The 18,152-nt window shown below is 46.1% G+C and overlaps 1 protein-coding gene across 1 annotated transcript; it reads right to left on the bottom strand.

Moving 5' to 3' along the window:
• Nucleotides 1-618: 618 nt before the first annotated feature.
• LOC122934560 (p53 apoptosis effector related to PMP22) lies at nt 619-14,102 on the bottom strand. Its single transcript, XM_044290128.1, has 3 exons — nt 13,781-14,102; nt 3,320-3,457; nt 619-1,486 (listed from the first exon to the last, which is right to left on the bottom strand). The coding sequence occupies exons 1-3, from the start codon at nt 13,965-13,967 to the stop codon at nt 1,269-1,271; spliced, it is 543 nt and encodes a 180-aa protein (XP_044146063.1). The 5' UTR covers nt 13,968-14,102; the 3' UTR covers nt 619-1,268.
• Between the last annotated feature and the right edge of the window lie 4,050 nt (nt 14,103-18,152).

An 18,152-nucleotide genomic window follows, 5' to 3' on the forward strand; every position in this document is an offset into this window, starting at 1 on the left:
ATACTGCAGAGAAAATGAGTAAATATAAAACAGCTACTGAAAAAAAAAAAATTGCTATGCGTTTCTGCCATGCATTGGCTAATCTGTGCTCCAATTGGGTATATGGAAAGAACATGTGCAAAGTTGGAAAATAACATACTCGACACTAAGAGAAATAATAGCATATGTACCTTTTCAGAAAGATGTGGCAATTTGTTCAAAAAGCTACCAAAAAGCTTTTTTTTTTTTTTTTTTTTATGTTTTACATACTTTAATCCCTACCACCCTTAAAAGCAAACGCAGTAATAACACAAATGTAATTTTTTTTTATCTTCAGAGTTAAAAAAAATAAAAATAAAATATGGATGTCAGGAACAGTCCCAGTTATATCTTATTAGATGGATTTTAAGATCCTATAAATTAAACTTATCCAGCATTTTAAAGACAATTATTAGAATGATGTCCTTTCATTCATGCTCACCATTAGGGCTCCTGCACACAATCATATCCGTTTTTGCGGTCCGCAAAACATGGAAACTGGCTAAGAGCCTGCTGACATTTTTTACTCTTGAAGAAATGTCCTATCCTTGTCCACACAACGGACAAGAATAGGAAGTGTTCTATTTTTCTGCAGAGCCGCGAAACGGACCTACGGATGCGGAGAGCACACAGAGATGAATGGGTCTGCATCCGATGTGGACCAAAACTACAGCTGTGTGCATGAGCCCTTAATATGTCCACGAACATAAAGATCTATGAACAGACCACAGAGGACCAGGAAGTCATGTGATCTCATCCGTACCAATAAGTGGCTGCAATCTAGACACAACACAACCCTTGTGTCTAGATTGGGGATCGGGCATGGACATTTTCAACACGCCTGATCCTTTTTTCCTCAAGCAGAATAAGCTGCAGCCAGGTGTCTGTCAGCTGCTTGCTTCCCTCTTTTCATGGAGGCCATATGCACAATTAGCAAAGCAGAGCGTGCATCTATATGGGGGAGTCAGGAAGAACAGCCATCAGCTGAATGAGCTACTAAAAGCAAATAGCAATGTAAACTACGTATCAGATCAGAACTGCAACAAGAAAAAGCAATAGGATATTCTAGTCAAGTACAAATATTAGTTGTAGAAAAAATATATATATCTAATTGCACCAATAGCATTTTTGCCTGGTCAAACGTACAAATTAGTTAGCAAATGGAATTTATAAACCCGATAGACTGGGATCACTCAAAATAGGACAGTCACTTTCCAAAGGTCGAGAGATACAAAATAGCAGTCTTAAATTTAGGAGGATGTATAGAAGTATTTGGTCTTGACGTTCCCCAGTAGTTCATCCTCAAAATTGGGCAGACAGCAGAAGAAGATTCCACAGCCAAACATGATGATTGTACTGCCCCATCCAAAGCCGTAGGTCCAGCTGTATAGGTAGTTCTCCACATTCAGCGCCACATCACTAGTGAATCTCACGGGGTAAATGACCAGAGCGCACACCTGCAGGATAACTGGATAAATGGCAGAGAGGTTAGTGCCTGTCCAAATACAAATCTGTAGAATAGAACATTCCATGTGTACTGTGTGCTGCTGGTACGTAGGACATTGCTTCATGACATTAAACTCTATACATTTCTCCAAACATAATAGTACTGCCGAATGTATCGCCAACTCCATTAATTTCAGAGGGACTGGATGGAAATGGAAAAGCCCACTTCCCTAAAGTACTGTCAGTGGACATACCCCAAATGAGTAATATTTTATGACGTGTTCTTTTGACAAGTTAGACAACTATGGCCCCAAGAGTTCGGCTCATCTAAAGAAGCATGTTACATCTAAGGAAGGTAGAGGAGGGATTCATGGTGGACACCCAAGGCAGGACAAGTCTGAAAGGTTGAAAAAAAAGTAATCCAACAATTCTACTTTTTGCCCCGAGAACAGACAGCACAGTTTATTCATGCACCAAATTCTTATATGTTTGGGCAGATTTGGCTTCCTATTAGGGCTCATTCACACGACCGTATAATTAAGTCAGCATCTGTTTCTCAATTTTGTGGAATGGATGCGGACCCATTCATTTCAATGGGGCTGCAAAATATGCGGACAGCACACAGTGTTCTGTCTGTACTCGTACTTCCGTTCCGTGGCCCCGTAAAAAGAGATGGAGCATGTCCTATCCTTGTCTGCAATTGCGGACAAGAATAGGCATTTCTACCATAGAGCTGGCTTTTCTGTTTCGCAAAATGCGGAACGCACAAGGGCGGAGCAAGTAAGAATAATGGTCTGAAGACTAAAAGGGTTTGTCCAGGTTTTTGATACTGATGACCCATCCTTAGGATAGGTCATCAATAGTTAATTGATGGGGGTGCCAGGAGTAGGACCCCCACTGATCTGATATTGATGGCCTATTCAAAAGGATAGATCATCAATATGAAGAACCTGTAAGAAACCACAAAGTGGGCACCACAAAATGTAGAAAAAAGGGAGTGCTAACCATGTGCAAGACCAACAGTTAATGTAAAGAAATTGAGCACACTTACAATATAATCACATTGTTTTTAACCCTTGGTAATCTCAATAAAGTAATTTTAAACCAAATTGCATAGGGAGCCTGATTAATAATACAAACACTCGCAACACCAGCTCCTATTCATGCATCAAAAATTAATATTGAGAACCTGGACAACCCCTTTAAAGAGCTTAAGAGTTTATTATGGATAGCCTATCCTAAGGATAAGTCATCAATATCAGATCAGTGTGGGTCCGCCACCTGGCAACCCTGCTGATCAGCTGTTTGAAAAAGACATATGGCGCTCCATTGGAGGCTGCAGCCTCGTCACTAGTATTGCAGTCCAGACCCCTTCACTTGAAAGGGACTGAGGTGTGCTGCACCCTTTTCAAACAGCTGATTGGCAGGAGGTGCCTGTAGTCAGATGCCCACCAATCAGGTATTGATGACCTATCCTCAGGACAGGCTATCAATATTAAACTAGCGGAAAACCCTTTTAAGTTGTCCATATTCCTTAATATTGTGGGACCCGTCAACTATATTCACACTCTCCCCATATAGAGGGCATGGATATTATGAATTTCAACTCCCAGTTCTTTTGTTCACAAGGAAGAGGTGCCTCTCCTGATTGAAAACACAGGCACACTTGGCCAAGCATGAGTGAGTACAAACTCACATTTGGCAGACAGCTATGGAAAATAAAGATGAAGAAAGTAGAAAGAAATCTGAATGACCTGATAGCATGAAAACATTAACAGAAATAAAGTTCTGACATTGTAAAAGTATGAAAATAAAAAATAATCTATCACACGTATGTACATATGTATAGACTTACCAGCCAAAAACAGAAGTGCTCCGATTACTCTGAGCAGAGAGATGCGTGGTATACACAGTCCAACAAAGGAGAGAATGAAGCAAACGATGAGGATGATGATGCCAATGATCATTAGTGCAGCAGTTGCTTTACCCCAGGCTGGAAGAGAAGGACATGCACATTGTTAACATAGTAATAGCACCTAAGAAAACAACTTGGTGGCCAGGGCAAAAAGTACTTGAGAGGCACAAAGAGAAGTATCTTGACCCAACCATTCCCACATGAATTGACCACAGACGTGTCCACCACAGCAGTCCATGATTGACTATTCTTAACAGTAAGGATCAAAAGGAAGGATCTTTAAGAAACTAGAAACCATAATTTCATAGAGCCTTATGTGGTTTCACCTTTAGGACCTTTTTGCATTTGCCGACCAAGTGTCAGAGACTGGAAATGAATATGTTCCCTCCTAATTACTGCACGCAGGAGTGATCAGTGATATCCGGGGATGAATGATTGTTACTAATGGCCCTCAACCTCATACTGTTTCATTGTTTGTCAGCTGCAAATATCTGATTACACAGGTCAATGTGATGCAAACAAATTAGGGTTTTTGGTCCCACATGAAAGATGTGATCGCCCAGCGAACTAAAACCTTTGTTGTGTGAACAGCGGCACCTTTACAAGGCACAATTATTAGAAACGAGCATTTGTACAAACACTGGATCCTAATAATTGTCCCAATCCTTGACCTTTACTGAAGGTCAGCTCCCAATTACCTGAGTGGGAGCTGAGCTGCAGTAGGCCGGCACGTCCACTATGTAGTGCATGGAGCCTTCAGCTTCCAGCTCCATCGTTTGTCTTACTTATGGCGCCGGCAGCTGGGGTGGGGGTACTGGGTGTCCGATACTGATGACTAGAGATGAGCAAATCGACTTCGGATCAAACATCTCAAGTCGATTCGCATAAAACTTTGTTCTAATACTGTTGTACAGTATTAGGATGTATTGTCTCCGATGAGCCAAAGTTATTGCTTCGCGAGACTTTGCGCAATAACTTCATAAATGAATATGTATTGTAGGGATCGACCGATATAGATTTTTTTAGGGCTGATACCGATACCTTGTGAACTTTCAGGCCGATAATTTATACCGATATTCTGGGAATTTTCATTAAAAAAATAAAATAAAAAATCCTACACAAATCTGCTGAAGATTTATGTTTATTGTTAATGTGTATTTTTTTTGTAAATCTTTCTTTTTAATTTGTACTTAATATTTTGGTGTTTTATTTTATAAACTTTTTTTTTTACTAACTTTTAGCCCCCTTAGTGACTAGAACCCTTGTCCTATTCAACCTGATAGAGCTCTATCAGGGTGAATAGGAGCTCACACTGTCCCTGCTGCTCTGTGCACACAGGAGCATGGAGCTTACCATGACAGCCAGGGCTTCAATAGCGTCCTGGCTGCCATGGTAACCGATCGGAGCCCCAGGATTACACTGCTGGGGCTCCGATCGGAGGAGGAGAGGAGAGGGGATCCTGTGGCCACTGCCACCAATGATTAATATTGGGGGTGGGGGGCGCACTGCGCCACCAATGTTTTTAATGTGGGGGTGGGGGGGCACTGCGCCACCAATGTTTTTAATACTGGGGGGCTTGGGGGGGGGGCACACTGCGCCACCAATAAACATAAATCTCTCATTTATTCATATGCAGGAGGCGGGAGCTGGCTGCAGAATCACATAGCCGGCTCCCGACCTCTATGAGCAGTAGCTGCGATCCGCGGCACCTGAGGGGTTAACAATCGCAGATCGCAGCTACAGCTCATAGAGGTCGGGAGCCGGCTATGTGATTCTGCAGCTCCTGTTCAATTTGAATGAATGAGAGATTCCTCTTCATTGGTAGCGCAGTGGCCACAGCCCCTCCCCTCCTCTTGTACTCCCTCCTCTCGATGGCGGCAGCAGCAGCAGCAGAGGGAGGGAGACACTGCTTCCTTCTCCCCTGTGCTGCTGAGGGAACACTGAGAGCGCTGTCAGCAGCGCGATCTGTGTTCCCTATAAGTTATCGGAATTTTGGCAAAATAAATGCCGATACCGATAACAGTCAAAATCCTCAATATTGGCCGATAATATCGGTAAAACCGATAAATCGGTCGATCCCTAATGTATTGTAAAAAAAAAACATTTCCCAAACTCAATTCCGGTTCCAAGGTACCACTTACAAATTGATTTATGAAGTTATTGCGCAAAGTCTCGTGAGACTTCGCAAAGCAATAACTGCGGCTCGTCTGAGCCAATACATTCTAATACTGTACGGAGTTCCTGCTCCGTACAGTATTAGAACAAAGTTTTATGCGAATCGACTTCGGATGTTTCATCTGAAGTCGTTTTGCTCCTCATTACTGATGACCTATCCTAAGCATAGTCATTGATATCTACGGGCTGGAAAACCCCTTTAAGGTGGCCATACACATTAGACATTGGAAGCCGACAATTTAGTCAGTACCGGTTGCCCTAAGCTGCCCCCAGTGGTACATTCCCCTACTGAGCGGATTGGATGCGTGTATTTGGTAAGGAATAGCTGACGGCCAACACATATATAAGTTAGACTAGATACAGCTATAGCAACTGTGAGAGTGTAAAGACTTTCTGGGTTACAGAACGTTCATTTCCATAATTCTCTCACAGACAGGTACATGCAATCCAATAATATCTAGCAACACTTCAACATTGGGGAGGGTCCCATTAAAAATTTAAATAGAAAAACTAAATGGAAATAATTGATTTTAAAAACAGAAAGAAGCTGAGAGCATATAGGTTTACTACACAGGTTTCTACAAGATGTGGACGAGACTTTCACACTACACCTAGGCCTCCGGCAAACTAGGCCTCCACCCAAATGACATGGTGGGGATGGGACATTATATGTGTGGGTGGGTAAAACATGATCTGCCGCTTTATGAATCATCTGGTTATTGTGCTGACACTGGCTTTATATGGCTTAACTCTGTTATCATTACACAAGGAATGCAAACCACGGGAACAAAGCCCAGCCGGGCGCAAGATATGTGCCATACATTTATTTTACATTCCTGTAGTAAGCCTCTCTTATGACAAGGACTCTCATTTTACATATGAGAAATATGGGGGTCGATATCACAGCTGTGTGGATAGAAAGCATAGTGCCATGGAAAGAAAATGTCTCTCTTGGCTGATTCCAAAACCTCAGACTCCTGTGACAGAGATTACCATCATTCTACTAGGTCACCTAAGTGAGCAGCTACATAAGGGTTAAAGTGACAGTCCACTGTGGCATACACCACACCCCCTACCATGTACTGGGCAAGGACTGCTCCCTGGTATCCGACATGTCTTATTTTTACATGAAATGATGCGCGATAACTGTACCCTAAAACATGCATATTGTGCTGCCAATTTCACCCCTCAAACTACAATACAGGCGGAGCCACACAAACATTTGTCAGGCTATAGATTTTAAATTAAATCCGTCAGCGCCAGTTGGTGAGAAAGCAAGCCTTTTGTGTCATGCAAATGAGCAGTTTGGTGCAACGAGGACGTCACCGCTGCATCAAAAACTCTGCTCCCTATGGTTGCTGGCCCCATCCCCAGCTCTGAGCGACAGGGCCAGGCAGTGGCGATGTAAACCCGCTTGGTCCTGTGTTCTCAAAGCCCTAATGCTTGCTAGGGCGGAAGTGGTCTGTCCTATGCAGCCTGGCAAGCATCAGGGCTGGCCGACGCAGGTGCAAGAACCCAGGGCCAGGTAAGATTATATTGCCACAGCATGGCCATGTCACTCAGAGCTGGAGATATGGGGCTAGTCGCATAGGGAGCAGAGATTTTGGTGCAACAGTAACACCCCCATTGCACCAAACAGCTTGTTTTGTTAACAACGGGGGCACTGATTTGCATGGGAACAGCAACATTTAATAGGGAGACCATAGCAGATCTACTCAGGTATGTGGTGGCAGATTATCATACGTCACTTTCCACACATACAAAATACGCACCATGTACGTGACATTTTGTTGGGTCCTCACTCCACTCCCTCTAGGTCACGTCTCATTACATTTCTGGAAGATAAAGCTTTCTTCTTGTGTCTTTGGTAAAATCTCACTGCTAGCAATGTGACAATCTCTGCACTATGTGAATAGCGGTGCTGTGCGCCTTCTTGGAGGGAGGACACAACAAAATCTCATTCTCTTTGAAGGCAGTTTATTACACTGCAGAAAAAAAACTGCAGTATGGATCGTGTGCATACAGCCTTGGTGGCTCTCCACTTTGGCCAACAGACTGCCGTCCCAAGCAGGGTACCCCCTCTATAACCTTCAATGTCTATCTTCTATATCATCCTTCTTCGCCTTTCGCTTTCTAAAACTTAATATGGATAAAACAGAATTCATCATCTTTCCCCCCCCCCATCAGGCCTATCTATCACGATCAATGGCTGCACACTCTCCCCGGTCAACCAAGCCCGCTGCCTTGGATTCTGCCCTCTCCTTCAGACCACACATCCAAGCCCTTTCCACCACCTGCCGCCTCCAACTCAAAAACATCTCCCACATCCGTGCTTTCCTTAACTTTGAATCTGCGAAAATGCTTGTACATGCCCTCATCATTTCCCGCCTGGACTACTGCAACACTCTCCTCTGTGGCCTTCCATCTAGCTCTCTCATACCCCTCCAATCTATCCTCAACTCTGCTGCCAGACTAATCTATCTCTGACCCTGTTACTCCTCTTCCTCTCCCCTCTTCCAATCCCTTCACTGGCTCCCCATTGCCCAGCAAATTCACTTCAAAGTACTAACAAATACATACAAGGCCATCCATAACCTGTCCCCTCCCTACATCTCTGAGCTACTCTCCCGATACACCCCCACACGCACTCTCCGATCCTCACAAGACCTCCTTCTCTCCTCTCCTCACAATCGACACCAAGATTTCTCCTGTGCATCCCCCACACTCTGGAACTCACTACCCCAACATATCAGACTCTCCCCAACAGTGGAATCCTTCAAAAGAAACCTGAAAACCCACCTCTTCAGACAGGCCTACAACCAGTGACCCTGCTGCCTCTATACCGCCATGACCAACTTCACCCGCACCTACTGTGTCCTTCTCGTATACCATGTAGATAGTAAGCCCTCACGGGCAGGGCCCTCTCTTTTTCTGTACCAGTTTGTAACCCGTCTTGTTCATGCTTAGTGCAATTGTCTGTATTATGTATGTATACCTCTTGCCATATATACAGCGCTATGGAATGAATGGCGCTTTAATAATAAAAACTGATCAAACTACTACAATAGATATGGTAAGAATATCTGATAGTCGGGGGTGCCATCCTCAGCAGACAGAATGGAGAGGTGGCCTCACACGTATTTGTCTCTCACCATTCAGGATGATATGCTATAAATGTCCAGTCGATAAATAACAGCACAAGAAAGCGCACAGCGCCGCTATTCACACGGTGCAGAGATTTACGCTCCTAACAGGCCTAGTCACATTGCTAGCAGTAAGAAAACTTTACCAAGGACACAAGAAGAAAGCTTCATCTTCCAGGAATGTCAGAAATGTAAGGAGCTGTGACCTAGAGGGAGTGGAGGGGGCACACCACACTTTTCACCCTCACCGCATGAACCCTGTAACCAAACACCAAGGAATGGCCGGTGACCAGAGCTAACATGACGGCTGTTACAGGGAACCACACTGTGTACAGCAAACATTCAGGACCTGAACATGGCTGGTTGTGTTGCTTTCATATTAGAGATAGCAAATGAATTGTGGACAACTATTCTAAAGTTTACGCCAATCATGCCTAGAGCTGGGCAGTGAAGGTGGTTACAGAATAATAACGGTATATGCACACAGCAGTGTAGTTTATGTGGATTTTCATGCAGTTTTCGCACCAAAATCAACCTGTGTTACTTGCATATTTTAACATGGGTGCTGGCTGTCTTGCAGGAACTCCACATAAATTTCCATGAGGGTTTCTGTGCATTTCCTCACCAAAAACCGCAAGTGGATTTGATGCGGTTTTGCCGCAGGTCTCGCCCTTGCATTGAAAAGGGTAAAATCCACACAAAAGAACCGCACACATTGACATGCTGCAGACTTCAAAGTCCGCACAGCAGCTCAATTTCTGCACAGAACAAAAAGGCAAAGTGTACATGAGATTTGTCAAACTATATACTTTGCTGATACTGTAATACATTACTAATATTCTGCACGGGAATCCGCAATGAAAGCATATGCATGTTCCGCAACGTGTGCGGGTGGCCTAACCAGCGGGTATCTCAGTGACTGTCGCTGAGCCAACTGCCTAAGGCCTCTTTCACACGACCGTATGGCTTTTTCAGTGTTTTGCAGTCAGTTTTTCACAGATTCGTTTTTTTTTCTGTTGTGTTTCGGTTTCTGTTCCGTTTTTCCGTATGGCCTATACAGTATACAGTAATTACATAGAAAAAATTGGGCATAACATTTTCAATAGATGGTTCTGCAAAAACGGAACGGATACGGAAGACATACGGATGCATTTCCGTATGTGTTCTGTTTTTTTTTGCGGACCCATTGACTTGAAAGGAGCCACAGAACATGATTTGCAGGCAATAATAGGACATGTTCTATCTTTCAACGGAACTGAAAAACGGAAAAACTGAATGCATACGGAGTACATTCCGTTTTTTTTTGCGGAACCATTGAAATGAATGGTTCTGTATACGGACCGTAAAAAACGGGCCGTAAACGAAAAAAATAAATGGTTGTGTGAAAGAGGCCTAAAGAGGACACAATCCAACACATTTAACAAGTTCTACATTAGACAATATTTTCAGTGATAGGAATATTATTCCTTTAAAACAGGCATGCTCAACCTGCGGCCCTCCAGCTGTTTCAAAACTACAACTCCCAGCATGCCCGAACAGCGTACAGCTATCAGCCTACAGCAGGGCATGGAGGGAGTTGTAGTTTTACAACAGCTGGAGGGCCGCAGGTTGAGCATGCCTGCTTTAAAACATATCAATGTGTGCGTTTTTAATGTTTAAATGGGTTGTGCAACCCCCATCTTGGGCAGACCTATATGGCCCAGAGCTGGCTCCCTGCTCCTTTTCTCACCGGCCTCAGCTGCACCGCAGCGCTCCAGGATGTAAACTTCCATTTTGACACCACTGCAGCCAATCACTGACAGTAGCGATGGCCTGCTCCTCTTGTCTCATGTCAAACGGTCACGTGATATAAGGGGAGTAGGTTGCCGCTGTGGCAGTCCATTGGCTGCAGCAGTGCCAAAACAGAGGTTGAAATCCTGGGAGTGCTGCGGTGCAGCCGGGGGAGGATCCGCAGGGAGCCAGCGCAGGGCAGCTGGTACGTATGCTTTCCTTTGCAGGTCTGACAAACTCTCCCAAAGTGGCAAAATCCCTTTTAGGGGGACTTTCACACTGACTGAAAGATTTATCAAATTGGTGCAAAGGAAAACTGACTTCCCAATCAGATTTCACCTTTCATTTTTCAAAGCTCCTTTGGAAAAAAAAAGGATTGATCTAACTGGCTGCTATGGGCATGTAAACCAGTCTTCCTTAACAGCAGTTGAGAAATAACCCTCTACTTTTTTTTATAAAGTTGCATTTGTAGAGAAAGTGACATTTGGGGGATAAAATTTTTCCTAAAAAACAAAGAAAAATGCACACACGGGGAGGGGGGGGGGGGGAGATTTCCCTTTTGAAAGGTGAATGATAAGTGGGCGTGGCTATGTTAATTAGCTTTACTCCAGATTGTGACCTTAAAAAGTTAGTGATCAAAAAAGTTGCCAATTGCCTACATAAAGCGATAGCATAAAAATTAGACATTTCTAGACACATTTTCTATCAGCATGCATGGAATACACACCCATGGCACAGCAATACACGGAACTACGTGTATTAGGCCTCATGTGCACGACGCGGCCCGCAAACAGCAGGTCTGCAATATACAGGCACCGGCTGTGTGCGCACCATATCACGGATGCGGACCCATTCACTTGAATGTGTCCTCAATCCGGAAGGTGCGATGTGGTGCACAACAGAGGCGCAGATCAAAAGCCCTATGGAGTGCTTCTATTGGTTCTCTGTCAGTGCCCCCGCAGTGCAAAAAAGCAGCGCATGCACTACTTTTTTGCGGTGCAGACCGTCGGATGCGGATCATGGACCCCATTCAAGTGAATGGGTTAACGTCTGCTGGCGGCAGGCACGCGGTCGGTGCCTTTGCATTGCGAACAGCAATTTGTTGTCCGCAGCACGAGCCTGGCGAGTAAACGGCCGTGTGCATGAGGCCTTACAGTGCGAGAGGTTAACTGGTATAAAGTAGAACTGGCTTAGTTGCCCATAGCAACCAATTAGATTTCACTTTACATTTTTCACAGCTACTTTGGAAAATGAAAGGTGGAATCTGGTTGCTAGAGGCAACTGAACCAGTTTTGATAAATTTCACCCAATTTTCCTGTGGTGCTGCCATTCAACTGACAAATAAGCCACTACTTGCTAACCCGCGAGCACCTCTTTCATGTGGCACCTGAAATCATTTGTGGGCAGCACACGGCCCTGGTATAAACAGGATTCTGCAGCCGACAAAAATGGAAACTGAATGGGGAGGAATGATCACACTAGTGTTCGTCACCAAGCAGACTGGGCAATGATGAGGAAGGAACGAGCCCCTGAAAAATGACCTGAACCAACGAATGTGTAGCATAAGCCGCTACTGTCATCAAGTGCATATAGTATGTGGATATGACTCACTCAGCTCATATTTCTTCAAATCCTACCTATCCGAGTTATTGGGAAGCGGACACAGAACATCACACGCTTTTCTTCCACTAGCCCCCACTAGGCACCATGCACACTAGGTATTTTGGCAGCTGCTGGCAGTAGAATTCTGCTCAATTGCCTTTCTATTTTGGGATTTTTCCTAAAAGGCTAAAGAAAGCCCTGAAAGAAAAACTCCTACATGTGAACATTTAGGGCTCATGCACAAAATGTATTTTTTCCCGCCTCTGACCTGCATTTTTTCTTGGGTCGGATGCAGACCAATTCATTTCTGTGGGGCTGCAAAAGATGCAACCAGCACGCCATGTGCTGTCCATATCTATATGTCCTTTCCGTAGCAAAAAAACATAGAACATGTCCTATTCCTGTCCAACTGTTCTATAGAGGGCCGGACACTTAATTCCGCAAAATACGGAAGGCACATGGCCGGTATCCATGTTTTGCTGATGCGCAATTTGTGGACCACAAAACAGCCTACTGTCGTGTGCATGAGCCCGGGAAGGTCTAACACCTAGTGTGACAATCACCTTTCTCATATGCTGGTACATACAGGCTCTGTGTGGTCCATGAAATGTAGTCCGCGCGATGGTCACATTTCGCAGACCATAAGAGCCAAAATGACTGCATCATAGTGATCTATGATGAATAGAGTCAGACGAGCCGTGGTCAGTCCAGGAAATGCAACCGCCACACAGTCTGCATCTAACAAACCAAACACGACCTTAGGACCGTCACGTTTTTTGTTTCAGGCACAGAATCTGTTTTTTTTTTTTTGGTCTTTTGTTTTGTTTAGAAAAACTGGATCCGAAACAAAGTTTCCATCATTAACAAGACATTGTAATTGTTTTATCAGCTTAGGCCACTTTCACACTAGCATGTTTAGTCTGGGGAAGGGGGGAATCCACGAGTGATGGCCGCATTTCCCAAACTAAACACTGCTTCTCTGACCCAAACTCACAGCATTGTAATGACTTATAATGCTGTAAGTTCCTGCTCGAAAGCGCGCAAGTACAGCACAGAAGACCTGTGGTAACAAACACGCTCGTGTAAAACTGGATATAAAAGTATATTCGCATGCGCCAGATTGGCTGCAGAAATCTCAGAGCAGCACATCTGAAGGGGTCACTTCTGTACGTGCGTGGATTTCTACAAGCCCCATTTAAATAAACCAGATAGTCGCCAACAAATCTGCTGCATGTGAATATGCCTTAAACGGCACATGGGGGGGGGGAATACACAGCTTTTTTTTTTTATGAAACACCAATTCACTTCCGGCAAGGCCTGGCGAATCTGTGTATATTCCGTACACCCAGATCTATTCCTAGCCTGACAAGTGAGCTTTGCTCTCTAGCAGTCCCACCCCATAGAATGTAAACCTGAGCTCCTCTACCAGAGCAAGTGCCTGAAGCTAATACAGATGTAGCAGAGCTGAATGTGCCATTCAACCCCTTACTGGGGCATGTGAGCACGCCAATTTAATACAGTGAAGTCACTGCCATGCTATGGAAAACTATGAGATCACAATGAGTTACAGGTCGAGTTCTGCTACATCTGGCCCAAACTACTACATCCAGACATATAGGGTGCCTCTCCTCTCTGGAAGAAGAACAGGTGTGCCCTGAGCTGCTGCCCCCTGCCGGACGCCTGCCTCTATTGCAGTGTGGCCGGGACTCACCAAAGTCCATGAGAGACCTGCAGCTATTGCTGGTGCAGTGCTCCCACAGAGACGCGTACTCCCTGCCGGACTCGGTCTCCACCCAGCCCTTCCCGGCCAGAGCGATGATATCGAAGATGATGGCGCAGAGCAGGAGCAGCGGCAGGATCCATTTGCACCTGGGATAGGCGATACCGCACTTGAACATGTTGCACTGGCGGGTGAGGCGGCTTCGCTCCTGTAATCGTCCTCCTTCCAAGTGAGCTCCGGGACGGGCACTGGCGCTTACAAGTGGGAGAGCCGCACCTTGCCGCCAGCCAGTGACTCACGGGGCTCTGTGCAGACCTGTTGTGTCAGGGGTGGGCGGGGCCTGTATGGAGCTGGTAAACAAACCTAGGCTCAGGTTACGCCACGCCCTGCTTGATACTGGGAGAACTGGGAAGGAGGACGGCGCCCAGTGAGTGGACTGGAAACCGCTCTGAGGTGTCACTGCGCACTTCACACATAGGTTTCTATTAACCCCTAGCTGTAGGAGGCAGCACGGTGCCTTTCTGCAGTTTATGGGTTTTTGCTGGTGTCTTTCTGCACTTTTGCATTTTTAGTGGACTTTTTTGCAATAAAAACACAAGCTTCAGATGTTTGCTGAAGGTCTATAGCAGGGATTAGCAAGCATAGTCCAGCTGCTGTGAAACGACAACTCCCAGCATTCAAATATACTTGGCTGTTCTAACTCCCATAGAAGTGAATGGAGGATTTTGGGAGTTGTAGTTGCTGATCCCTGGTCTATAGGAAATATGAAACACAGGCAGTTTTTTTGTAGGAGTTTTTCTATCATAAGGGAATTTATCAAAACTGGTGTAGAGAAAAATTGGTTTAGTTGCCCATAGCAACAATTAGATTCCACCTTTAATTATTCAGAGCTCCTTCAGAAAATGAAAAGTGGAATCTGATTGGTTGCTAGGGGCAACTAAACCAGTTTTCCTTTACACCAATTTTGATAAATCTCCCCCACTGTGCATACTTACCAACATTTTAGTTGGTAAATTCTGGACAGGTCGGTATGGCCCCAGGCAGATTGGCTATAAACCCTACAGGAAAATTTCCCGGTGGGCCGATGCCCCAGGGGCCACCCAAGTCCTCCTCTCTGCCGCTGACCGGGTACATAATTAGCTCTCAACAGTAATTAACGCTGTGAGAATCAGGTACTCATGTACCCAGCCAGTGACCGCACATGCCCTCCCGAATTCATCTGATGTGGCCGCACCCCCTGCTCCATATCTTAGGGTACACTCACACAACCTTATGAATGGGTCCTCATCCATTCTGCACCCATTCATTTAAATGGGGACGCAAATAGGGTGGCCACTGGCTTCACCCTGAAAAGCAGGACTGGCCCAAACCACACCCACAAACGCCCTAAACCACTCCCATAATGACCCAAACCACGCCTCCAAACCACATGAAGCCACGCCCATATATTTGAAGCCACACCCATCGGTTGGGGAAAAACACGGGGGAGGAGAGGGAAGAACTTTGTGAATGGAAGGTGAGCAGGGGCAGCCGGGGTGCTTCTCTCCCCCTCAGTCAGCCACAGGGAGCCATGTCTATGGCTCTAGTGACTGACTGGGGGTGAGAGAAGCCTTGGTCAGTTGCTGCAGCTCACGCTCAGACAGCACAGTGGAGCTACTGAAAAGGTGGACATCCCTGTGCCGGACGGAGGACAGGGAGCCAGAAAACCTGACTGTCCGGCCTAAAACCGGACGTCTGGCCACCCTAGACGCAAAACATGCGGACAACACATTGTTTGCTGTCTGCATCCGTTGTTCTGTTCCGTGGCCCTGCAAAAAATATAGAGCGTGTCCTATTCTTGTCCGCAATCACAGACAAACGCAAAACACCTACGGTCATGTGAATGTAGCCTTAACCGCCTCCGGACCGCCTAACGCAGGATCGCGTTCCGGAGGCGGTCGATTCATTCCTCCTTGACGCATCTACGCGTCATCTTGCGAGACGCGAGATTTCCTGTGAACGCGCGCACACAGGAGCGCTCGTTCACAGGAACAGGAGGTAAACGAGTGCATCTACAGCCTGCCAGCGGCGATCGTTCGCTGGCAGGCTGTAGATGCGATTTTTTTAACCCTTGAAAGGTATATCAGACGCTGTTTTGATAACAGCGTCTGATATACCTGCTACCTGGTCCTCTGGTGGTCCCTTTTGCTTGGATCGACCACCAGAGGACACAGGTAGCTCTGTATGTAACACCAAACACCACTACACTACACCCCCCACCCCCCTGTCACTTATTAACCCCTTATTAACCCCTGATCAACCCATATAGACTCCCTGATCCCCCCGTCATTGATCACCCCCTGTAAGGCTCCATTCAGACGTCCGTATGCGTTTTGCGGATCCGCGGATCTTTGTTTTTTCTTACAAGGTCTCATATTCCACTTACTTGTGACAAAAAATAAAATCTCACATGAACTTGCCATGGCGATACCCCTCACGGAATCCAAATGCGTAAACATTTTTAGACATTTATATTCCAGACTTCTTCTCACGCTTTAGGGCCCCTAAAATGCCAGGGCAGTATAAATACCCCACATGTGACCTCATTTTGGAAAGAAGACACCCCAAGGTATTCTGTGAGGGGCATGGCGAGTTCCTAGAATATAATTTTTTTTTTTGGCACAAGTTAGTGGAATTTTTTATTTTTTTTCTCTTACAAAATCATTTTCCGCTAACTTGTGCCAAAAAAAAATATAGGAACTCGCCATGCGCCTCACGGAATACCTTGGGGTGTCTTCTTTCCAAAATGGGGTCACATGTGGGGTATTTATACAGCCCTGGCATTTTAGGGGCCCTAAAGCGTGAGAAGAAGTCTGGAATCCAAATGCCTAAAAATGCCACCCTAAAAGGTACTCATTGGAATTTGGGCTCCTTTGCACACCTAGGCTGCAAAAAAGTGTCACACATGTGGTATCGCCGTACTCAGGAGAAGTAGGGCAATGTGTTTTGGGGTGTATTTTTACATATACCTATGCTGGGTGGGAGAAATATCTCTGTCAAATGACAACTTTGTATAAAAGAAATGGGAAAAGTTGACTTTTAGGCCTCATGCACACGACCGTTGTGTGCATCTGTGGCCGTTGTGCCGTTTTCCGTTTTTTTTCACGGACCCATTGACTTTCAATGGGTCCGTGGAAAAATCGGAAAATGCACCGTTTGGCAGCCGCATCCGTGAGCCGTGTTTCCTGGCCGTGAAAAAAATATGACCTGTCCTATTTTTTTCACGGCCAACGGTTCACGGGCCCATTCAAGTCAATGGGTCCGTGAAAGAACACGGATGCACACAAGATTGGCATCCGTGTCCGTGATCCGTGGCCGTAGGTTTTAGTTTCATACAGACGGATCCGAAGATCCGTCTGCATAAAAGCTTTTTCAGAGCTGAGTTTTCACTTCGTGAAAACTCAGATCCGACAGTATATTCTAACACAGAGGCGTTCCCATGGTGATGGGACGCTTCTAGTTAGAATACACTACAAACTGTGTACAAGACTGCCCCCTGCTGCCTGGCAGCACCCGATCTCTTACAGGGGGATATGATAGTACAATTAACCCCATCAGGTGCGGCACCTGAAGGGGTTAATTGTACTATCATATCCCCCTGTAAGAGATCAGGGCTGCCAGGCAGCAGGGGGCAGACCCCCCCCCTCCCCAGTTTGAATATCATTGTGCGGCCCCCCCCTCCCCTGTTGTTAACTCGTTGGTGGCCAGTGTGCGCACCCCCCTCCCTCCCTCTATTGTTTTAATACATTGGGGCCAGTGTGCGCGCGCCCCCCCAACCCCCCCCCCTCCCTCCCTCTATTGTTTTAATACATTGGGGCCAGTGTGCGCACCCCCCCAACCCCCCCCCCCCCCTCCCTCCCTCCCTCTATTGTAATAATAGCATTGGGGCCAGTGTGCGCACACACCCCCCCGATCATCGGTGGCAGCGGAGTAGAAGATTTTCATACTTACCTGGCTGCTGCGATGTCTGCGTCCGGCCGGGAGCTCCTCCTACTGGTAAGTGACAGCAATGCGCCGCACAGACCTGTCACTTACCAGTAGGAGGAGCTCCCGGCCGGACACAGAGATCGCAGCAGCCAGCAGCCAGGTAAGTATGAATCTTCTACTCCGCTGGCACCGATGATCGGGGGGTGGGGTGGCACATTGGCCCCAATGCTATTATTACAATAGAGGGAGGGGGGGGGGGGGTTGGGGGGGCGCGCACACTGGCCCCAATGCTATTATTACAATAGAGGGAGGGAGGGAGGGGGGTGCGCACACTGGCCACCAACGAGTTAACAACAGGGGAGGGGGGGCCCACTGGCCACCAATGAGTTAAAAACAG

Source organism: Bufo gargarizans, chromosome 4 (genome assembly GCF_014858855.1).
Source record: "Bufo gargarizans isolate SCDJY-AF-19 chromosome 4, ASM1485885v1, whole genome shotgun sequence".
NCBI classification, from domain to species: domain Eukaryota; kingdom Metazoa; phylum Chordata; class Amphibia; order Anura; family Bufonidae; genus Bufo; species Bufo gargarizans.